At 38.8% G+C, this 24,488-nt stretch overlaps 1 protein-coding gene across 1 annotated transcript in view; it reads left to right on the top strand.

Moving 5' to 3' along the window:
- Window positions 1-944: 944 nt before the first annotated feature.
- GSAP (gamma-secretase activating protein) overlaps window positions 945-24,488 on the top strand; it is a 44,798-nt gene continuing 21,254 nt past the window's right edge. The window contains exons 1-17 of the mRNA XM_021548336.2: window positions 945-1,074; window positions 4,466-4,539; window positions 7,311-7,367; window positions 8,075-8,144; window positions 8,543-8,599; window positions 8,733-8,821; window positions 9,234-9,303; window positions 10,342-10,391; window positions 11,690-11,794; window positions 12,719-12,778; window positions 13,429-13,472; window positions 15,024-15,109; window positions 19,575-19,652; window positions 21,768-21,845; window positions 22,320-22,412; window positions 23,645-23,862; window positions 24,158-24,227. Of these exons, the coding sequence (XP_021404011.2) occupies window positions 990-1,074; window positions 4,466-4,539; window positions 7,311-7,367; window positions 8,075-8,144; window positions 8,543-8,599; window positions 8,733-8,821; window positions 9,234-9,303; window positions 10,342-10,391; window positions 11,690-11,794; window positions 12,719-12,778; window positions 13,429-13,472; window positions 15,024-15,109; window positions 19,575-19,652; window positions 21,768-21,845; window positions 22,320-22,412; window positions 23,645-23,862; window positions 24,158-24,227 (1,384 nt within the window). The 5' untranslated portion in view covers window positions 945-989. The remainder of the gene's footprint in view (window positions 1,075-4,465; window positions 4,540-7,310; window positions 7,368-8,074; window positions 8,145-8,542; window positions 8,600-8,732; window positions 8,822-9,233; window positions 9,304-10,341; window positions 10,392-11,689; window positions 11,795-12,718; window positions 12,779-13,428; window positions 13,473-15,023; window positions 15,110-19,574; window positions 19,653-21,767; window positions 21,846-22,319; window positions 22,413-23,644; window positions 23,863-24,157; window positions 24,228-24,488) is intronic.

The following is a 24,488-nucleotide window of genomic DNA, read 5'->3' as shown; positions in this document are numbered from 1 at the left end:
CAGGCCAGGCCTAGTCCGAAAGGACATCCCACGCTTTGCCAGCAGTTTACAGACAGAGACTCCATCTATTCAATAAGCAATTTCAGAGTGAACAGTCTCAGAAAACAGGGATGCTACTTGAAGTTCTGGAAAACACCTAATACTTCCTGGGGGATCACAAGCAGGGCAATTCATCACAGGGCCTCCTAGTTTGTGAACACCAAGTGACTGAAGCTCAATTCCAGGCCTCACTGACAGGCAGTACCTGACTGTAAGAGCTGACTTGCTCTTTCTTCCTTTGTATATTGACAGAAGCTGACTGCTGTGGGAGGAGAAAACACCAACACAACCACAGTGAGTGTTCATATTTGACATTAATCTTATCAAACATCCTTGAAGAATGAACACCACAATTCTTTTACCAAAAACATATATGTTAAAGAACATCAGAAGCTCTTCTGACGTAGCAGGTATGCACAAATGCAGGAGGAGAAAGCGACCAAAGGGGCAGTCGGAGGCACTTGGAGTCACTCCGTGGGGAAGCTTCCTAAAGCATGGCCCCTTCTCTCTGGTGACCAGTGACAGGAGGCAATGGCCTGGAGCTGTGCCAGGGGAAGTGAAGGCTGGATATTAGCAAAAGGTTCTTCACCTAGGGGATGGAGGGACACTCGAACAGGCTCTCCAGGGAAGCGGTCACAGCTCCAAGAAGCGTTTGGACAACGCTCTCAGGCACATGGTGCGATTCTTGTGGCTGACCTGTTCAGGGCCAGGAGCTGCACTTTGATGATGTTTGTGAGCCCCTTCCAACTCAGAATATTTTCTGATTCAGTGATTCTTCCAGCCGGCCTGCGGAGGAGCCCGCTCCGCGGGGAAATCCCGAGCCTCGAGGCGCTGTAGGAAGCGGAAGGGCCGGCGGCGCCGGGAGCGGGCGGCGCCGGGAGCGGGCGGCCCCGCCGCGGGGGCGGGCTGAGCGCGGCCGAGCCGGAGCGGCGGCGGGCCGGGCTGCGGCGATGCCGCTGCGCCTGGCGCCCGAGTTCGAGCTGCGGAGGGACGTGGTGCCCTGGCTGCTGGAGCGGGGCTGCGCCGCGGCTCTAGGTAATGCTCCGGGAGGCCGAGGAGAGCCCCATCCCTCTCTCCGCCCTCCGGCCGCGGAGGAGCCGGGCTGAGGCCCCGGAGCGGTCCCCGAGAGACCCCCGGGCAGCCCGCAGCGGAGCTCCGCCGCGGGGCCGGGCACGGCGGCGGGGAGCGGCCGCTGGGCCCGGGGCAGCGACCCTCGGGTGCCCGCGCACTGGAGGCGGGCGAGTTCGCTGTCCTCGAGGAGTTTCTGACGTGCCGAAAACACTAATACACATCTGCTGCGCTCCACAGCTTGTTTCTTCTTCCTGCTTCTTCACACGTTTGGAGCTTTCTCTTTTTGTTCTCCCTTCTTTCCTCCACCCCAGCCAAAAAAAAAAAAAAAAAAAAAAAGTGTTAGCATTACTCCCTTTCCCACGCTACTGCCCTTTCTGGGAGGAAAAGCCCCACAGCCTGAACACTTTGGTGTGCCTGGTAAACGAGTGGTGGTTTAAAATGAGATGCAGCGTCAGCTGCCACAGCGCCGGCGTAGCGAGGGCTCGGGGTAGTGGTTGGAAAAAAGTGACCTCCCGTGTTCTTGGCACTGTGGCTTTTCGCTTGCTGTTCATCTGCAGAGCAGCTGGCTCAGTTCTGCTTTTCAGAAACTGAGGCAAACCTGATTCTAATAAAATTATAATACAGTAAAAGTTACTGCTTCAGTAGAAATGCCATCGATATGCAAGTGTGATGAACTTGAAACGCCTTCGGTTGCTTTTACTTCACTTAAAATACTTAACTTGCTTCCTGCATTGAGGCGCTCTTCTCAAGTAGGCTCAGAAGTTTTTCTTTGGTGACAAATCAGAAAGTGTCAGCTTCGCGAATAAGAGAATTATTTAGCAAGTCATCATTTAAAAAATCTGTTAAAATACTCTGCATTTTCTACATTTACTGAACAATTATTGAAAGGTATACTGAAGGGATCTGAGGTAAAATTCTGAAATTCTCCACTCATAATTTATTAATCTAGGATTTTTTCAGTTCATCAGTGATGTATTTAAAGGTAAATCAATCTATATGTTAATGGCATAAGGGTCTCAAAATGGCACTGACTTGCATCTGGGAAGCAGAAAATTGTATTGAGTCTTCTAAAATGTAATGGAGTCTTCATTCAGCAATGTCCCTGGTAATACAGAATCATAAAAATCTAGTTTGGAGGGTGCATCTGATCAAATACCAGCACTACTGTATTGCATTTTAACTTATCTGTGTATGGTGACTTCTTCCCGCTCATGCAGTGCTGTCATATTAGGAATGTGAAGGTGGGAGGTAGGGATTTGAAAAGATTAATTTAAACATCAAAGAAATATCTAATCACAGAAAGCAAGTAATTTTTAGGAGTCATGGTACTTTGTGTCAGTATTTTCAGATGTTACTTATTCATATTTATTATTTTCTTTCCTAAGGACTTGAAAGCACTTGATAGCATGTGAGAACTGCTAATTGCGTGAGAGCTGGGAGTAGCTGTGATGATAGGAAGGGAGCGGCAGACAAAATGAATTAGCCTTGTTCTCTTTATTCCACTTAATTTGCTATGAGCTGCATATAATGGCCTTCAGGAAATCAAACTCTGCATTCTCCTGATTATGTTGGTAAAAGCTGTGTTCTGGGCAGGCAGGCTGGGTTGGTTCTTTTGCAGCCCTTCATCTGCTGGTCTCAGCTGTGGGCATGAAGAAGAAGTTGTAATTCTATGTGCAGGATTTTACTGCAGGAGTTTCCAAGGGCAGAGACCACTGCCACTTCTTTGCCTCCATATTCCCACTGGCTTTTCTCTTCAGAAGAGAAACTCTTTTCTGTCACAGAACGTTTTCAGCACCTTTAAGATGTCTGTGTCCAGTGATAGGTAAATTCATGGACATGGAGATTACTCATGGACCTTCTCCTTTACCAAAATTCTGTTCTGAGGAAGTATTGCGTGAGAAAATGTGGAGACCGTAGTACTCATCTTGAAAGTTTGAGGTGGATGTTAAGTTCCAGGAAGCTTCAGATAAAAAAAAGAGAATATATTGTTACCTTAGACTCTCCCAATTGTCACCATCTAGCCCTAATGTACTTCGAGTGATCTGAAACCAATAGAAAGTGATGTGTTGCTCAATGTACAGGAAGGGTTTTCATTGTCCTCCCACAACGAAATGGAAAATTTACTTTCTTCTGATAATACTTGAAAAAGTTTTTTTTTTTTCTTATCACTGCAAGCTGTACAAGCCAGTTCATAGTATCAGGCTTGTTAAACTAAGTTTCACTAAGTGTCTTCCTTCTATGAACACTTTGTGAGAACTGCCAAGTAAATAGTGTCAGACTTGACTAAATGCTTGCTGCAGAGGGTTGAGGAGAGTTCTTTATGTTGATGCTTACTGAACTGCAGGCCACCTTTATTATAAAATTGAGACCAATCATACAAGCTTCAGCCTTAACTAAGGGCAAAATTTCCACTTCTAATAAAAATTCCATCGCAGATAAGCACATTTTTGTTGGCTGCGGTGATGAGAAAACATAAAAGCAGCATCAGGAAAGCATTTTTCTCACCTTAAGTACAATATTTTATCTTTTTTTTGGGTGGTTTTCTTTTTAATTTTTACTGCTTTGTCCAGATGTGCTCTTCTCTTTCTGTGTCCATCTTAGTTTCCTTCATATTTGTTTCTATTTTAACAGTACTCTTTCATTCACATCCCAAATAATTTTGTGCCCTGCATTGTTTAGTTCCCTGTACTTGTAGGTAGGTTGCATATCTCTCTATATGGTATTTAGTTGTGGGGTTCTTTGGATTTTGGTGGGTTTTTTTCTTTATTTATTTCTTTTTTGAGAAGGAGGAGGGGCTAAGAATGACACGGGAGAGGTAGTGTTTGTGTTACAGAACTAATGTCTAAAGATGTAGTTTGTTTTCAGGCTTTCCTTTGAGATGCTGAAGGGGCAGGTGAGCAAATGATATTTTCCTCAGGCTAGTTCTCTCTTTCTGTAGTGTCCGGAGGACTGGTGTATGGCTTAACTGTCTGAACCCCATGTTGTTTATAGTGAATAAATGCAAGGGGGTAATTTTGGTTTGGTTTGGTTTTTTTATTATTTGGAAAAGTACATTTTCATAACAAAAGGTAGTGGTAATTAGAATCATAATTATAATGAAGAGGTAGGTGTGTACAAAAATAATTTTTTTCTTGCATGTTTTGAAGTCCCTTAGCTATCTGTGCTTAAGTTTATCAGATTTAAATAATGTTGTAAGAAGTACTCCCACTTTTTCCAGAAAGGAGTAATTTTGGCATATGCAAATAAGTATTTACAAGCAAAACTGTATTTAGCATATTTTGTTAAAGTGTGCATAAATTATTGGATGAACCAGCTGAAATGAAAATCCTGTGCCTTTTTGTATGTCTTATTTCAGACACTTCTGAGAATTTATCAGCACTCTACGTTGTAAATGTTGAAAGAAATGGAAAAATTATTTATACCTGGAAGGTAAGTTCACCTTGGAATTTAATAAAAGTATAATTGAGAATAATACTCTATGTGAATTTAATTGAGTTCTTGTAGTTTAATTTTTTTTGGAGTAAGCATTAGAACATGGAAACACAACTGATTACAATGTGGGGGGTTGGGCAGTGGGAAAATACTCATCTCCACTTCAGTCAAAGGTTAAGAATGATGAAATGGAGAGTCAAGTACTCACCTGATTAAGTCCATAGGGTTTTTGCCCTTGATTTTTTGCTGGCCCAGAATCTCCCCATGAATGAAATGCAAATTCTTTAAAACAGTTCATAAACACGTAATTTCACCCTCGATTTCTTAGCCTAGCGATTAAATTCATGTGCAGTGCTTTAGTTAAATGTTTTATCCTACTAAAATGTCTTAAGGGTACCATTTATCTAGCACTGTTTCTGCATATACCTTTCTTTAAGATTAATCTATATTACTTTATTGCAAGTAGTTTGAAGTAACTCTTGTTTATTTGATGTCTTGAAGTATCTAGAACTGGCTTCTTAGCATAGGATTCTGCTCCCATGGTATGGGTTTTCTAATGGTTTTAGAAAGTGGAACTTTGTCTTCTTCTCATTGTTTTTTTGATGAGACAAACTGTGCTCCTTGACTGTGCAGCTCAGAGAAGTCTGTAGATCCAGCTGGATCCTGGAGGGTCTTAGTTCTTGAGGAGTACAGATATGAGATGAACTCCAGTAGAGTAGGGGTGCCTGTCATTCCTCTCTGGCTCAACAATGCTAAAACTCTCCAGCTTCCCTAGGGTTAAGGGAAGAGGTGAGGCCTTCATCAAGGCTTTTACTTTAATATGCTTTCACCGTGGGTGGATGTTTCCTTTAGTACAAGCATAGGGAGGGGAATTTGTACCAGAAAACAATAACCATAAAAAAAATTCTAAAGAGTGTGTCAAAGTTTGGGTTTTTTTCATTGCTTTAGACTCTAGAAGACTTAATACAAATAACCATGTGGTTCAGCAGGAGAGTTGGTACTCTGTGTGTGTGGTGTTGCTGCTTTCTAGCACCTGTAGATTGGCGTACGAAGCTTTTTTGGGCCTCTGACTGCCTTGTGTGCTCTTCAGGCTCTTGCAGCTGGCACAAGGGATGAGTTGTAGCTCAAGGTTCTCATGTCTAAATGTAGGTGTCTGCCTGCATGCTGGGTGTTTAAGCTCCCACTGTAGTCTGTAGGGATCTGGTCAAAGCAGTTGGTGGAGCTTAGGGAACTGACCACTTGTAGCCTGTTCTTTGGGAGGTGTACAGTGTGGAGGATGTGAACTAGACTGAGCTGGCCTGGCTTGTTTCCTAATAGATGCAAATAGAAAACAACCTTTGTCTTCTAAGTGAGCGACAGTCAAGTGTATTCTATGTGAGACCAAGGGAAGGTGGACACTGTGTTTTATATTCAAGATTATTTTAGAGTATTATGCTGTACTGTGGTTTTGACAGTGTTTATATTTTGTGACATTAATAGTTAATGTAAAGGAAGATACTTTTTAACAGAAGTGAATTCTATTTGCAAGGTAATGCAAGAATCTTCAGAGTGCACATGAAAACAAGTGTTCCAGTTTATGCATTGTCATGGGCATTGATGTAGTTCTTTTGCCAGTCTTGTAAAGTGTATTTTTCAGTGTCTTAGTAAGATGGTGTTAACATTTCAAACACTCTTGAAAAAAAATAGTTATTTGTGAAAGCACTTGCTTAATCTTAAATTAGGAGGCCTGGAGCCTGTGTCTTAATATAAAGACATTTTGTTTTCTTTGTTTAAATCAGAAGTCAAAGACTTTTGTCATTGCCACAACAATAATGACACACACAGAAATAGACCCCTTAGGAAGCAAATACTCAGGCTTTTGTTTCAACTTCACAAAGCAAGTTGCCACAAATTTGTAAATAACCACAGATCTCTCCCCCTAAGCAGTTGTTAAAAACAATGAAGCTCACTGTGGAAGTAGAATCCTGTGTGGCTGGATTTAATTTCTGTAGTTCAGCAATTTAGTGCCTCTACCCAGAATACATTAATATTGTACATTGATACACATCAGTTTGATTTGCTATCCAGTGTATGCTGCAAAGCAAAATTTTCTCTTTTAATATATTTGGAAAATACAAGGTATGGTAAAAATTAAGAAGTAAAAAAGTTTTGATTTGTAGTCCCAAACATTTGTAAGAGCCCAAAACAAAATAATCATAATAGTATTTATCAATAAGCTAGAGAGGATATATATTATGTTACTTTTCAAAGGCAGAAGGCAGACCTGAAATCCTTTTTCCAGGCTACAGCCAGATCACTGGGAGCTGATTTTTGGTGATGTTCAACGGTTCTGTGCTCCCTTTTGACCTGCCAAGTTGGTGAGGTTCAGAATTCCAGCCTTAAATCTCCAGGGGCCGGAGCATCCCTATTGATTCTTGTACAGACATCTCTTTTCCTGGCCCTGTTGTCTGTAACTTAAAACCAGTTTAGAAGCAAAGTGAGAGAGAGGCATTAAGTTTATGCAGTGGCTTGTGGTCTGTGGATTGGCCACATTTCAGCTTTATCCCATGTGTTAGTTCTAAAAGATAAAAATAAATCTTTGTTCTCTTGGAATTAGAATTTACTTTCTTGGAATTAGATAATTAGCTGCCTGTTTATATGTAGGATAGAAAAGTGTGTGAATGAGGATGTGTGTCAAGGGGCAGGGAGAGCAAGGTAGGGAAAAAAAAGACCAGTGTTTAACTTTGTGTATATTTATATTGCTAGTGCTAATTTGTTTCTCTCCATAGGGAAATCAGAGAAACACTCACATTGGATTGTACGATCTTCAAACTAAACAAAATGAGGTGAGAGCAATACTAGGGTTCTCTCTGGTGACGACAGTGCTGTGGTGTTTCACATGTTGATGCTTTGCAACACAATATGTTATATCCTTAAGGAGTCTATCCTTGTGGAAAACAGGAACGATACTGGAGAAGGTATTGGAATGATTCTCAGGAGTGTTAAAATGCACCACATTGCAGAACATCTGAAAGGCTTTGAGAGTAGTAAAGCATCATGTCTGCAATCTTCATTTCTAAACCAAAGAACAAGTCCTTTCCACTCCTCTTCATATTGCACATGTGTGCCAAGAAGTAAATGTTCGGAGTTTTCTTTATATGTGCATTCTTGGTCCTTTTGGTGATACCATTTTAAGAGATTATTTTATTCTAAAACTGAACACACTGCAATTCAGTAACTAAAATCATGATAACAAGTTTTTGAAGGTGTCCCCATAATAGTATGAAATGAGTGAAATTTTGTATTTATATAAAGTCTACTATGCTGCTCTTATGGCTACAAAGAGTGGAAAAGAACCAGTAAAAAACACACATGAGAAAAAGGAGAATTGCCACAACTGAAATTTGAAATGTGTTCTTCTGGGCATGATAATATATGGCTTAAAGATAAAAACTGTGGGACAGCAGTATTTTCCTAAAGAGAAGTAATTAGATGGTTTCCTTTATGGAGTTTGAAAAAGCACAGTTATTAACATTACTGTGTTTCTCTCTAGCACCTCTATATGTTTGAGAAGAATCTGCACATAATCAGCTGTTCAATCAACAATGAAAGAACCTTATTGGGTAAATATGTGTTTTATCATTAGATTTTTTTGGTAAAGATTTAGCTTAGTAGAATGATACATTTGGGTTTAGAATTACTTAAATGTATTTTGACTTATGTGTTTCCCATAGCAGTTTATGAATTTCTGTGGATCCATTGTCAGATAATGTAATAACAACATACACAGCTGTGACAATATTGCTGTTCTATTAAAACATCTAAGGTACACTGCCCCTTTGGTCGCTTTCTCCTCCTGCATTTGTGCATACCTGCTGCATCAGAAGAGCTTCTGATGTTCCTTTAACATATATGTTTTTGGTAAAAGAGTTGTGATGTTCATTCTTCAAGGATGTTTGATAAGATTAATGTCAAATATGAACACTCACTGTGGTTGTGTTGGTGTTTTCTCCTCCCACAGCAGTCAGCTTCTGTCAATATACAGAGGAAGAAAGAGCAAGTCAGCTCTTACAGTCAGGTACTGCAAGTGGATTTTTTAATACTGTTTGAAATATTGTACCTTTTTGCTTTCTTTCTCAGGTATTTCTGTTTAGAAAACAAACTTGCTTACATAAAACAATGTTATCTAAGATTTTTTTTTTTTTTTTCAGTATCCAAGTATTTAACCTTGCTAATCGAAATTCATCCCATTAATAATGTGAGAGTCTTAAAGGCTGTGGATAGCTGTGTTCGAGTGCAGGTAAAGTATTCAACTAATCTAAATATAAGCCCTTTTAATCTGCTATGCTAAAGAGAAGACATGGTTTAGTGCAGAAATATCTCATGTTATCTTGCAACTGTTACAGAGATAATGTCCCCAGTTTCTTCAGAGAAATAAAAAAATGAAGCTTCATAAAATATTTAGTAGAGACTATTTCTCCAACATAAAGGCTCCTTTTTTATTTCTCTTCAGTTTTCCAAAGTTTGCAGTTATAGTGACTAGTGACTATCAGTATGTAATAATAGCTGTTTTTACTAATTAAATATCATTAGTGTGACTGATTTAATTTAAAAATATATAAATATCCAGCTAAAAAAAGCCCAAAACATTTCAGATAGATATTCTAAACTACTTTGGTTTTTTACTTACTTTTGTGAAATTTTCTGTATAGTTTCTTTATCCAGTTGAAGGAAGAAGTGCTTCTAGAGAAAGTCGTCTCTTGGTAGTTTCAGAAGATAAATGTGAGTTAATATTTTCAAAGTACATTGTCATTCTTTTACTTCAAGATGATTGTTATAGTTTATATTTTTGGTAGACTTTTATTGGGGAAAAAACAGGAAAAAGAAGGATGTGAGTTATTCTAGGTATTCCAAAGGTCTTTCAAAACCTGTGTCATTTACCAGGTTTTTTTTCAATATTAACGGAATGGCCATCTTTGTCTACAATTAGTTGCTTAGCTCTTGCATTCATCAGTTATCATCTTCATTTCTAAAAAAAAGCTAAAATTTACTTCTTATAACGGCCTACATAAATCCAGAGCAAATCAGTTTACTGAAAGATGTAACTTAACATGGGAAGTGGGATAAGAATAGAGCAGTAGTTCCTTGGATTCAACTAACATTGCATGTTCAACCTAATCTAATGGCAGAGAATAGATAAAGTTGGACACTTGGAAAAGACTGTGTTTTTCCTTCCTATTATAGAGTGAGATCTCTTTTTGCATCCCCTTGGAGAGGCCCATTGTCCCTGAGCTAGACACCAGCCTTGGGTAGGTGGACTTAGGTGGGCAGAGCTAAATCAGAGCCACAACATCTGCTGCGTGGATGTTGCGCTTCTCATGCAGGCCAGCTGTGGATAACTTCCAGGAGTTTTGTGTGGGAAAGGACTGTGAGGGGTGTACATGATAGGAAGTGAAACAGGTCAGGGATAGTCTGGGACATGCAGCTCTGCAGACTCTTTCTTTCCACCGGTGCTCCTTGGCTTGGTTGGGCACATTCCAGTCATTGCTCTTCAAGCCTGTGCTGTGCTGATGTGGGCAGGGAACTTTTTCCATGAGGTGTTATGGCTGAGGCTACTCTTAGCTCAGGAAAGGAAGAGACTCCAGGTCTCTGTGTAGGTACCTGTGCTCATGTGTCACAGATTTTCTCTTGCATTGAGTTGGACTTTCCTCACTCTGAAGTATTTGTACAGAATTCTAAGAGGTGAGCTTGTTTAATAAGCTGTATAAAAGTATCTAAAAATGTTTGTTTGTAATGAGTTTTAAAAATTTTCTTTTAAAGATATTGAACAATTTGACATTCATGTTGTTGCAGAAGAAGAAAACAAAGTGGTAAGATTGAAAAATCTTTGGGTTTGAGGTTTTTTGCTTTAATTAATTTAGCTGAAAATTTTGAATGGTTTTTTTAGTTTTATACTTGGGCAACACAAAGTTTATTAAAGAAAGCATCAATTACTATGGCAACTTATGCAGGTGACCACAAAGATGATTGAAAAGCTTTACACCTTGTAATCTATGAGGAAAATTATTTTACTGAGTTTGTTATGTGTTGCTGAATGCTTCTGTGTGTTAGATTTTGGGAGTAAACATAGTGTTTATTAATTTTAAAACAATTTAAAATATTTGCAGCCATTTAAAATATTTTCAGAGTTGTCTTCCTAACCTTGTCTGTTATGAGTCTGTGTGAACCCAGTAGAATATTCACTTAAAAAAACAAATGAACAGAAGATGTAAAACTTAGATACAGTCCAAGTACAGTGAATATTCCACTCTCTGTTTCCCCTCATCTCTTTTTCTGTTTTTAACATGAATTTGTTGTCAACAAATTGTGGATTTTCTGTTTGAAAGACTTATTATTAATGAGCACTTGACTAATATAGTAAATAATTGTGTCATGAAAGCCAATGTTTTGAGTTATGGAGGTGAATGTAGGCTTTGAAGGAAAAGTTAAGGACCTGATTTTTGTCCCTTTGCAATCTTTTATGGTTTACTCAGTTTATCATGACCCTTCAAGCAGATGCATTTTATATGCTAGACTATAGTAATGGAGCAAAGACTTAAGTATAATCAGAAAACAGACTGATCTGGTGTCCTTCTGACAAACAGATTTGTTTTGGTTGAAATGAAATCTCCCTATATCGTGCAGGTCTGCATGTGTACAATCCCAACAGTTTTCCACTATTCTAGCCTTTTCTCTACTTCAGCCCTCTCTCTCACATGGCTGAGACTTTGGATAGAAATTTCTTTTGGAGCTGACACACCTCCCTTCAGTAGTTAATGCAGCTGATTCTGAACTGACTGTAGTATTTCCCATCTCTCTGAGGAAGGGTGCCTCTGCTATTCTTTGTTCACTTTGAGCAGTTTAAGTGGTGAATTTCTTGCAAGGAAGACTGAAAGAAAAGATTTGTTAGTAGGTGTACTCTGAAAACTGTGCTTCTGATCTCTTTAAACTGAGCACCCTGCACACAACAAAGGTGGACTTCATGCTGCTGACAAGGAGCCTGTTCCTTCCAAACTCCTTACTATTTCTGTGTGTTCTCTCACTGCTTTTCTCTTTAAAGCACAGACTGTGCATAATTGTTGCAAAACCTTATTTAATGACTTCTGATATTTTTATTCTTTCCCTGTAGGTGATTCAAAAGTCAGGTCAGCTTCCAAGAGCCAAAGTTGTAGATGACCTCGTTTGGGCACAGTGGGATATGATGGAGCAAAGACTCTTCTACATTGTTCCAAAGGTGAGCTGAAAGTCATTCTTGCAGTTTTGTTCCTGCCTGTCTAGTGACAGGGAAGTTTTAAGTGTGTGGAGTAGCAAGCAGGACTTTGTTTTCATTAGGATGGTTTTGTTCTTGTCTCAAATAACCTAAAGCAAAAGCCAAACTTGCTGTAGCTTGCTGTTGTGCTTAGTACATTACAAGAAGACTGGTGGTCTTACTGCTTTCTATAAAGAAGGTAAGCTTGGTAATGTTTTTTTTTCTTTAGAAAGGTCTTCTATTCAAAACTATCTGAGTCTATCCAAAACTGGTGTGAGTATAATGCCTCTTTTCTAGAGAATTCAAATCTAGAAGGTATTTTGTGTGCAGACTTACTGAGTGACCATATGAGGAGAGGTTCTTGGCAAGAGGCTCTGAAACTCCTAGGATTTGGTTTTGTTTTTTTTTTTTCTTTTTGTCTGAGGGACTATTTGCACTTGATGCATTCTCTGTAAATAAAAAAATTCTTTATTCTTCTTAGCCACAGAAAGAGTGAATGTTATGAAATAACAGGAAGTGAACTGTGATGGAGAAATGTATTTATGCTTTTGTTTCTGAGATATCCTTTTTGAACTGACCAAAGTAAGATACAGTTTTTTCTGCCATATAGCTAGATATGGAAAACATTTTTTTAACTTTCTAAAATGTGTGAGACGTGTATTGACGTGCTTAAATGAGAGCCCACGCAATTATATATGATTGGCAGATAATGATCTGGGACAGGAAGGAAGCATGTCATAGTGCTATTGTGAGGGGTTATATGTGGTTTTTGAATTCTTTTGTCCCCTAACTTCTGCATATCTCTTAGCAAAGCAGGTTGAGTGTGAAAAATGGTGCTGAGTAGCCAGTCACTTCTCAGTCTGTGTAATATAATTTCTTACTTACAAAACACATCCTTTTTAATTCCAGGAATCAAAGAGTACTTTAAGGTGTGTCCAGTTTTATCCTGAGGAAAATTTTAACTCAATAGTAAGTTATGAGTATTTCATTATAAATGCTTTTTAGTGGGATGTAATTATGTTTTCCAGGTACTGCTACAGAGATCTGTTTGTCTTTTCCATTGTTTAAACTTTTTCAGAGGAAAACTGGAGGTTTTTGGGGATTTTTTGCATTATTTTCTTGTCAAGAATATATTCAGTCAGATTCAAATTTTTCCCACAGTAAGGTAACTTTAGTGAAATTACACTTTTTTGACCTAGAAGGCAGTAAGTGATATATAGTACACTATACTGATCTTATAGTCGGTTATTGAAAAAAGAGGCTTATCAAGTGCACTAGACAAAGAAACCCTGTGATTTTGTGTCAGTTTTAACTGACACAGGAACATTTTTTGAAGCCAAAATACAAAAAAAAGAACATAAAAATTACAACATGTGGTTGTTACTAGACCTTTATCCCAGTGGCTGACAATTGCTGCACTGCAGGAATTTATTTTCTAAGAAGAATCTGTTTTATGGGAGTTTTTGTAGTGACTGTAAGAATTAGAGGAGGATAAATAAACTTGTTAAAATGTTGACTCTGGTGAAATGTGACTATGACACATTTTACTAGTCTGAAATGCTAAATATAGTATATTGACCTCTGTAAAGAACAGATTTGATTTCTTTTTTGTTTAACAGCTGGAATCACACCTGGATATTGCTGTAAATGACACACAATTAAAGTAAGTTGTTTGTTTTTTTAATGTTTTGATTTGCTTCCCTTTTAATATATGTGGTAACGTTTTACAAACCCAAGTAAAATTTGTCCAAACCACAATATCTTTGTTTGCAGTTGTCTGCATGGTACTGGAACATGAGAATAACATGAAAACTGTGTCCAGACCTCCAGTTCTTATTCTCATCAGGGTCAGCCTTAAAAAGTAATTTAATCCTTGATTGCTTCTTAGTGCCATTTAAAAAAATTATTTGTCTGAAGAGCTAGCTATAGGTTAAACCTTCTGAGTATGCTGAACCTATTTAAATTAATTTGCTTTAACCTTGGGCATATTGTAGGCTATGTCAAAATATCTGTCAAGGGAAGCTCTGCATTTTTAATTGCTGTTTCAAGTTCTATTGGGCAGTTAAGCAAACCAGTAGTACCTTTTTATGGCCTGTGAAGACACTGCCTGTACTCTGTTCTTCTCCAGCATTCTTCACTTCCAAAGATGAAGATTTGTCTGATTCTGTATCTGCCATGCACACGACCACATCTGAGCTTGTCTCCTGAGAGCTCCGTTTTAACTGAGGGAAAAAACTAGGATGGTTTAACTCTGTCATAATTCTCATCTATCTTTAAATTCCAAAAAGACCCCTTTATTTTTGTGAATAAAAAGGGAGGCCAAAGCTATTAGGGCAGGTATCAGTAGGTGAAGGTAGTTTAGTTCCACCCTGCCCCAGCTGCGGCTTTCGGAATGTCTCAGTGCTGTGCATGAGGCTCAGCGTGGTGCGCCTGCATGTACAGGTTGTATCCTCTTACAGTTGGTGCTGAAAGAGCACAGCTCCTGTTAGAGCTTTAATGCTGTATTTTACTTTATTTCATTGTTTTTCAAAATTACTGCAGAAGACCAAGAGGAAAATCCCCACAGGATCAAAATACGTCCTGTAAAAAATACAACCAAACAAAAAAAAAGACCCAGCAGCAAAAAAAACCGTAAAGCAGACTGACTACAATCTTCTGCTGCATCTTTTGCAGGCTGAAAATAGGCCTTGTAGATTTAAAGATTTGTAAAACCATTAAAACACAAGCAGCATGAGACTGAAAATGTCATGGTATAACAAGTTCCATGTGAGTGTGATTTTGTGCTTTTGTTTTCAAGTATTTCCACTGAAGGTAGTGTCCCTATTGCACATTAAAATGTAGGTTAACAGACGGGCTGTAGAGTTAGTTTGCAAAACCTTTGAGTTATTAGGTGTCACAAGTATTTGGATTTCCAGTACGTCATGACAACTTGCTTTCACTACAAAGTATAGGAATGGTTGGACAATGCTGTAAGTGATTGTCAGGTATGTTCAAAATTGGTGAATAACAAAAAAACTGTATGTATTCTTAGGGTTCTTGTTTCTAATAGCATTGAACAAATTGATTAAAGCCTAATTTAACTTGCATTACAGAACATTTGATTGTAATTTATTTAGTATATTTTGGTTACATAGTGACTCTTCTGATGATCTTTTTGTTGTGATAAATCTCTATGGATGAAATAATTTAATTAGTGATCTTTATTTGCTCATAGACTTGTGAATTTTGGATATGATTACTGTCAAGATCAAGGTGTTGCATCTAAATCTTTGAACCTTCAGGTTTTCACAAGTAAAGCAGGTAATGAATAAATAGAAGTATGGTCAAAATTACCTCCACTAGTAATTATCATGCAGTGTAATCCTAATTGATTATTTAATTTCTTCATAAAATATTGAAAAACACATAAAAATACAAAAATTTATAATGTGAGTGTGAGATTTATATTCCTTTAGAGCATACTTGGCAGGTAACTGTGAGGAGAGGTAGAAGGCAACTGTGCTTTATTTGTCTTGATAAATTTTTTACCTTCTGAAAGCTGCAGTGAAGTTGAGCTGAAGTACCCAAGGTTTTATATACCAGCACCAACAACAAAACAGTCACCCAAAAACCTTTTGGTAGCCCAGCTTCAAAGAACTGGTACCATGCTCTCCTCTAGTAAAATCTCTCGAAGAACACCTTAGCATTTTTCTGGCAGTTTCAGAACCCAGCAGGTACTAAAATGTGGTACTGTGTGTTACATTAAAGCAATCTGATGTTAATGCTGACCAAAATTATGTTAGAAAATAAATTCAAGGAAGGTTTGTCTGGGTTTCTGATCTAGTATATGTTTGTGTTACAGAGTGGACATAGGTACACAGAACATGTGCAATGCAGGCTTTAAGAGCTTTATATTGCTGCTAGTATGTGGTGTTTAGAAGGTCCAAGTATGTGATACTAAACATAGTATGTGCTACTCAAGGGTTCAGTATATATGTGATTCCTTAAACCTAAACCTAAAATGTTACTTAAACCTGTAGGATTTTGTAGTCTCCCTCCATGCTAATCTATGCTATGAGCTTTTTTGGATTAAAAGCTTAAGAGGTATCAAGAGGTATCTGTTCATCACAGCTGTTTTCAGCTTCTGAATTAGACCATGCAGGCAGGTAGAGATAGATGGTATCTGTTTAACCTTTGAATGATCAGCAGAGTTGTACAGGGAAGTGTTGCAAGAGGGGCTTTACATGTCACTCCCTGAAGCCTGCTGCACACACACTGAACTGCTGAGCTGCCTGCCACTTGCACTGAAATGACCATTAGTGCAAATCAAGTGAAAAACAGCTTCCTTACATGGATTTTTTTTCTTACCAAGGCAAACTGCATGCTTATAAAGATTAAAGGGAAGGAATTAGAAGTAAGAGAAAGCCAAGTTTCTATCTTTCAAATGTAGATTAGGCTTTTTCTCTGTTAGCAAGACAATTTCTTATATAAACAGCCAGTCCAATAATGGAAAATACTATTGATTTGTATATATGTTTCCTTTTAAAACCTGGGGAGGAGTATATTCAGATTGAAGTACCTCCTTGAATTTAGGATGAAATGCAGTAATTCTCCAACAAGACTCTTGTTTAGTTACTGTAAGTAAAATGTTTTTTTCTGTCTGGTGGCACAATATTTAAAGTCTGTGTGGAACCTTTCTAAAGCAAAAGCAAAAGTGTGTGCTTTTCTTTGCATTTACTGTGAAACAGATAATTTGACATTTGCACTTAAATGAGATTACTGTATATGGCTTTTCCTTGAATGTTGTTTAAAACTGAGGATTACCTTCACAACCCATTTCTGATAACTAACAGTTTGGAGCAAGTTATTTTGGTGCTAAAACCTTATCTAGTTGTTGAAGAACACTGTGGGTAATCACACCAAAGGTTCCCTTTTGTGCCTCAGGGGTGATTTGTGAAACTGGACTGCAAGTTCTTTGTGGTGCAGACTATGCCTGCTGTGGGACTGCTAGCACAGCTCTGATATTAATGCCAGTATCCCTGCTTGTACCAGTTGGACATCCCTGGCAAAGTGTAATTGGCAAAACTTTTAACTGCAACATTCCACGCAATTTCCCATTTAATTAAACTGTTATTGGCTCCTGCCAATATGAACTTTGAATGAAAACACTTCTCCTTTCTCAAACTTCTGCAGCAGAAAAGTAGCTCTTGTTTCTTACACTCAGCACAGACAAAATCTCTCCAGATAAAAACCCCCATGTAATTCTTGAATAGCTGAGATCAAGCAGTTCCAGTCTCAGAATTAACTTGACGTGTCCAGAATTCAGTGGTTATTAGATAAACACTGTACTGTTTTCTCTTAGTGCTTTAGAAATATTTTTCAATTAAATTTGCTCAATATTAAAAAAATTCAGGCAGTAAGAGGTCATAGACACTGGATTACCATCAGCTAACTATCTGCCTGAAATTTAGGTATCTGGACTATGTTTCTAGAGAGAAATAGGCATCTCCAGAGGATGAATCAATCCATATTTCTTTGTTTGCTGAATAGGGGTCTAAGTGAGAGCTGTTTGGATGGCTGAAGTTAAGTGAGGCAAGTCCCTCCTAAGGCAGTACAACTAGACAAAATGCCCTGGTGCAATGTTGTATTTGAGTTGTGGCATTTGGATCCCAAGTTGAGATGCTGTTACAGCCTCATGTCTTGAGTTTTTGCTTGAGCAAAAATGAGGAATTTAGTTAAAGTTTCCTAGGGAAACTTAATTTCTGCATATCATAGGTGACTCTTACAGTCTCAGTGGGCTGACTTTGTCGAGTGCCAGAGTTGTAACTGCTGTTTCCCAAATAGGAGCAGAATTTTATTTTAAATCAATCCTCCTTTTCTCTTCCATTTTTTTTTTTTTTTTAAATCTGTGTGGTCAAGATATTTTTCCCTTTTATTTCTGGAAAGATAAGTGTTCATCCAAGTATATCCTCACATGAGTCTTCTTACCTTGCAGCATTCAGCTACAGCTTTTACTGTTTGCAAATGATTTTGAAATGAGTAGTGTGGAAGACCTGGCTCTGCATACATGTGTAATAGGCTAATAAGCTTTCCCTGCAGCAGCACAACCCAGCTCTAAGTTGCGGAGAGCACTGCTAAGGGTAGGAAAGGAGTCTGTGGTGTATTCTTAGTGTCTGGCTGCTCTACTGGGATTGCCAGGACTGTGTCAGATTAACTTTGCTTGGACACCTGCTGGTCTGAGGCTGCCATGTTTCTGTCTGCATTAACAAAGCACCGTTTGTTATTTCCGGTTGTTTGTAGCTCAGTTTGTTGACACATGGACCAATATTGTTGAGTTGAAAGATGCACATCCTATTTATAGTCTCCCACCGTTACTGTGGTCAGCTTGTACATTGCCCACTGACACTTCAGTCTGCACACACTTGCTTGCATGTTGTGCACTTTACAGAGCAATGTACACAGAAGACTCCAGCATACAAGAAAGAAATTTTCAGTGCTGGAAGGGAGCTGTTGATAATAAAACAGCAATCCAGTGGGTTGCTGGAACTTCTCCAGTCTTCCTCATGAGTCCTGCTGCTGCTACTTTAAAAATTATGCATGTTCTGAAAGAAGCCAAGTGCTCTGGCAAAATGCCCTGTCTGTTGTCTGAACGACTCAAATATCCAAACAAAACTGTATCAAACCATATTCAGTCAGCTAAGAATGAGCAGAAAGAAAAATTGCATCTTAAGAAAGCAGTTACCTTCCCCAGAAGGTAGAAGCATGAACTGTCTCAGCCATATTTGTATCACAGCTATGGTACAGACAGCCTTGTGGTGTGAAATAGCGAGTCATTTAATCAAATAAAGTAACTGGGTAGCTGTGCTTTTTTTGTACTTGTGCTTTTTCCATACTGTGCCATTTTCTGCATAACTTGTATACACAGCCTTTATTTTTTACAGAACAGCACCTGTATTAGTATTACTTTATTTTCTTCTTTTAAATTATGAACTTCCAATAAAGGTAAAAGGTGAATGGTTATATTTGTGGATGAGGTTTCCCAGCTGTATTGGGATAATGTGGTTTGGAAGCTGTTTTTAACATGAATGCCAAAGCATCAGAGTAAGGAGATTAAAGTTTTTATAAGAGATGAAAGCAAGGTTATCATCCAGTGGGGTCTAAACAGGATCAGTCTAATCTAGAATAGTTCTGGGAGTGGGAAACCTTCCTGTATGCAGTATCCTGGCTGAAATAAACTTGTCTCAATGACTGACTTCTCTCCTAATAGAGAGAATAGCAGTTCTTTGGGCTGGAAAGGGGAGAAGTGACTATCACTTCTAGTGTGAGAAAGTTTTGGTAGTGTATTCATGCTGCTGCCAATATAAGATTACTTGAAAAGCAAAGAAATGGTGTTTTATTATGTTGTTGAGCATATCTGACAGCTCCCGAACACAAAATATCTGGATTGAGGCAGTCTATGGAGAGAAAGGCTTGATCAGTTTTCTGGCTGCAAGCATGATTTCTTCTGGAAAGAGCTAAAATGTACTTCCCCTAAAAGGAAGAACTGGCCATGAAGGACCCAGGTTTCCATTGTGTCAGATTGCCTCTTCTGTTCTTTCTTGATTTTATTTCATTAGGTAAATGATGATTAGAGTCCATAATAGATGTCCCTGTAATCTTTACATTTTTTGAGAGATTATTTTTAGTTTCTAATTTGAAACAGTCTTGATTTGGTTTTGTCCAGTATAAAGATGTCTAGATATTCAGCTGGACAAGTGAATTTTCTTTCCCTATTTTGTCTTTTTAGGAGGCTTGTGTGTGTGCTGTAGTCTAGTCTCTGATATTCCTCATGAGATAATATACTCCATATATTTTTTACATAAAGGTAAGACTAGCTTGTTAACTTACTGTACTTTATTTTGGAGAATGTCAGTGTGCTGAAAGAGTCAGAGAATGACTTTCAAAACAAATAACTACCGAAGTCTGCAGACAATAAACTACTGTGGCTGGTGTTTCAAGACAGCAGCTGCCTTTAGCTTTGGCTTTCCTGCTGTAGGCTTCCTGCCTGATGCTGAGTGAGTGGCTTCAAACCAGTGGCCTTGTAAATGGTTATTAATTTGGTCCCTTATTTCTAGCCAGACTTTCCGGCATGCTGAGCACAGACATCAATGAAATCTGTGGGAGCTTGCAGGTGTGTTGTACTTATGCCATAAGGCATTTGTATGGGAAATAGAGCCAACAGCTTTTAGCTTGAGTGTCTGTTTAGAATTCCAGTTCAATGTGTCATTTTCACAGCAAGAGGTGCAACACCCACTGACTCTAAGAATAGTTGCTATGTAAGTGGTGCTCTAGCTCCTAAAGTTTTAAAATAATAAAGGACACTTTTTTATTCCAATCAGAATAAAAGTTCTTATTATCAAGATTTTCTTATTTGATACATGGACAGAGAGGCAAATTATTCCTCAACTGAGAAGGTACATAGTATGGAATAACTGTTCAAGTGCACACTATGTCTCTGTTCTACCTTAACAGTTTGCTTTCTTGTGTCAGGATGCTTCTCATATGTCAGAGCTGCACATACACGTTGCTTTGCTGCTGGAATATTGTGAGATTGAGTGAACTACCTTTTTGTGTTGTTCTTAATGCCTTCAAGAGAAGGCATTAATAAATTGGAAGAAGTCTTTTTTGGGTGTGACACACTGTGCATTGCACTGCTGTGAAGGGCTGATTTCCCCAGACACATCTGACATGTAGCCAAAGAGTTGTTGGATTGCTTGGAGCCAGCCATGGCCCTTGTACATCCTGATCTGTACTAGGAAGAAAATGAGGATAAATATGGTGACATTGACTAACTAAGTCTGAAATGACCGCAGTGGGATGGAGTTGTTTGATGCAGAGCTGTTTGTGGGTTCACGTAAGATTCATCAGTTGTACAAGAGAATTTGAGTAATGGTCTTGCAGTGACCCACAGAAGCAGTGGTATATTGGGTCCATAACTCGCATTTTGGAGTCCATAACCCATATTTTTAAGACATTTAAGAAGCTCAGCTTGTTCTGCAGCCTCTGTAATCTTGGCTGGAAGCTTCCCACCCCTGTTAAAACAGTCACTGCAGCATAAACAGAGAAGTCACGATGTTGCAGTTGAATTCTGCAGTGCTGGTTTTAGCTTGCATGTGCTCATGCTGGCAAGTGACAAAGTGGTGATGGGGAGTATACTGACTCATTGCAAGCTAACTCCAGTCAGTAGTTTGTATGAAAAACGATATCTTCTGACACCTCTGCCTCTGAAGTGTTGCAGGTAGTGATTTTTCTCTCGGTGATCCTGTAAACTGTGGATCTTATATTGAATTTCTATGCATTATTAATTAGAATCCTGATCATGACACCATTAGTTACTAGAATCTTCAGCTTTTCTCAGAGACTGAGGAATTTGAGGGCATTGTGTCATTCTTACTGAGTGCCAGAAGTGTGGTACAAGTCTAGATTAAAACAACAGCTGTGCTGATTCAAAGCCCATGCAAAAGTAGCAGGTCTGTAATTGGCCTTTGTCTAAACTGAAGTGAACTGAATTAGAGGAATAAGGCATGCAGATAAACAAAGTGGAAATTCTTCAAAACAGTTGAAAGATCACCAAAATGTGAAACACAGCTATATAAAGTATTTGTGTTTGGGTTGTTCTGGGTGGAAAGGTATTTTTACACAATATTGCTCTGGGATGGCATGCTTCTTTAAACACAAACATAGGCTGTGCAGTGCACGGCTAGTTTTCACACACTAAAGTACTGCATTGTGTAGGTGCCAGTCTACTAAGTGTGCATGAACTCTGTTTAGAATGGATTTAATCTGTCTGTGCAGACAACCCTATAAAACAAACAGTCTAAAAGGTCCCCATTTGGGTCTATGGGAACTGCAGAAGTTTCTAGCTATAAAGTCGTAGGTGGATGGTAACAAATGGTGTTTATTGTTTGAGGTTTTTAAAGTTTTTTTTTTCCTCCCTCAGGTTATAACAAAACTTTTACAGTTTCTCTAGAAATAACAGAATCTCATCAATTGAAGGAAGTGGCTTTTATGAATCTTGGTAGGTTACTTGTGTTACTTTCCTGTGTGATTGCCATTCTCTATGTTTTAGGAGACAAATGGCTAACTCTTCTCTGGAAGGAAAGGATTTTTTTTTCCTTGGCTTTAGGTAGCAGTGTTGTTTTGCTGATTTTCTTCTGCTTGCCTTTTGTATTTGGCATTTGATATTGCAATGCCTCACTATTAGTAAGCAGCTTCCTCTGAAATTGCCTCAAAATCTGTGCTGGACACCAGCTGCTGAGTTCTTGAGTATCTCAAGTTTCTTGAATCCTCCCCTGGAAACACAAATGTACTGCTAGTGTTTCCTGTGTTAATACAACAGCAGCTTTTAATTAACTCCTTTTATATTTCCTAGATATAATCAATTCCTCACAGAGAAGTGGGCCAAGTTGAGAATCATGTGAGGCAATCATTTGCCTCTTAAAGCAAATAAGTGATCAAGTGCTAAATTCACCACTGTTGTTTCTTTAAATAGGTTATTATGTGGCTGCTTATTTGCCTGGCCAGTTCCTGCACCTCCTGAACATTCAACATCCTGACATGCTGTGCTATAGTTTATTTCTGACAGGTATGGTAAAACTGCTTTAAGTAATTTAGTTGTTGTTGTGGAAACTTGTTCATATCTCTTTACATGAAAGTTGTATTTCTCAATGTTTCCTTATTGCACAGTGTTCTGACAAAGGAAGGATACTGAAAGAATAAGAATGACATTTTTGCTACTTTCCATTTTAGAAAGAGAAGTTGAACTGGCATTTCATACTTTATGTATTTCATACTTCTTGCTTGTTATGAAATGGAAGAAGACCTTTCACTGAATTTGAATTCTCTGCCTTGGTTTAATAGTTTCCCTTCCCCCAACTTTGCCCATGGTTCTTGGTCCTCCACTGTTTTCAAATTTCACATGAGATGTAAATTCGATTTTACATTTCCTTCCTCCAATTGAGTTGCTCTAAATGTGTGTGTTTGGAGGGTGTGGGGAAAGGAAATCTGTGTTTCCTTCACCTGATCAGGCTGATGCAATTTAATTTAGAGTCTCATCTGAGATGCATGTTACTTCATTTCCAACAAACACATCTTTGTGGGAAGTGGTTTATTTTTGGAAGTGGGGTGCCTTTGTTTGAAAACAGAAATCTGTTGCTCTGATTGGGTGAAGGGGATATAAATTGTGGAAACTGGTGCAGGGGCAGCATCACAGGAAGCTAATACCTCTTTTGTACGTGTAATGAAATACTGTCCTGTTAAAAATGAGTGGGAAGCATCACTGCTGGATGGTGGGCCTGATTTCTCTGATGCAAGGGGTCTGAAATACACTACCTGTATGGCACCATGGTGATGAACACTGGTACCAGCATAAATAAAATGGCAATTGGGATTGATGGCAAGAGATCCACCAAGAGAAGTTTGTATCATACTTCTGCATGTGAGCAGTTCTGACCTGCACAAGCTGTACCAATAGCTGCTAATTCTAATGTTGAACTTACGCTACTGTCTTTGTGCTCTGCTCTGTTCTATCACACATACTCTGATTTGCCTTGGAGCAGCACTGTGAGCCTGAAATCCCTACACCTTCTCTGTGTCAGCAGTAGGGAAGGAGAGAACTGAGTATGGACTGTGCTCCTTACCTGCTTTCTTTATGGAGCCAGCGCCATTCCTACTCCTCTTTAACATACTACCAGGGCAGGTAGTGCAAGAGGCAGTCTCTTTCTTACTGCTGGGGACCTAGGAGTCTTAAGAGAAATACTGGTAGCATGCAAATTTTATGTTCTTACTCCTTTTTGTTTTCAAAACAATGTTCTTCAGGTGAGGATGCAAGAATTGGCACGTTACAAAACTGTTCCATCCGGTCCCCATGGGTGTCAGCAGTCCTGGATTGCAATGCAGGAAGTCTGTACAATGTGAGCATCAGTGACAGTGCCTTGCTGCAGTTCCTACAGAAGAGCAAACGAGACTGTGACAGATTGGCAGCTCTGCATTGTGCCCTGCTCTACTTCCAACACACAGAAGACTTGGAAAGGCAGGTGGGAAAAGAACCTCCTCTAAATTTTTTTCCAGTGACTGACATTTTATACAAAGCAGGAGCAGGGCATGAATGGCATCAGCCAAGAGAGGTCCTGATTCACCTGGCAGTGCCAACAGGTTCATCAGCTGGGCTGCCCTAAACCCTGTTATCAGTCCAGGCTATCCTGAAAACATTTGTGTCTCTATCACTACTCCATGCAAAGTGTTAACTACCAAAACTAAATTTTCTATACCCTCTTACAATGCTTGATTAAACAGAGAGACGTGACAAGCTCCCTGTTCTCATTCTGACAGATTATTCGGTGGATTTCTGAGAACCTGTCAACGTGTCATTCTTTTGACCCCATTCAAGAATTTATCATTGGTAGGTATTTCTTTTCCTGCATTCTGAGTTTTTCTGCATACTCCAGTTGACACTAAAGAGGGGCCATGGCAGTACAAATTGACTCTTATTTCTGAACTTTTTGGTTATGGATTTGCATTAACTAACTTGCGTTTTGTGGCATTAAGAGACAGCATCAGTAGTTTAGAAGATACATAGACATCTCAAAATCAGATTGGCAGTAAAACTTTTCAAATGCATTCTTCTGTCTAATGGAAAAAATGGATTTATCATTTTTTTAGG

The sequence above is a fragment of the Lonchura striata genome, chromosome 5, assembly GCF_046129695.1.
Source record: "Lonchura striata isolate bLonStr1 chromosome 5, bLonStr1.mat, whole genome shotgun sequence".
Taxonomy (NCBI): domain Eukaryota; kingdom Metazoa; phylum Chordata; class Aves; order Passeriformes; family Estrildidae; genus Lonchura; species Lonchura striata.
This window is presented reverse-complemented; position numbering and strand designations above follow the sequence as displayed.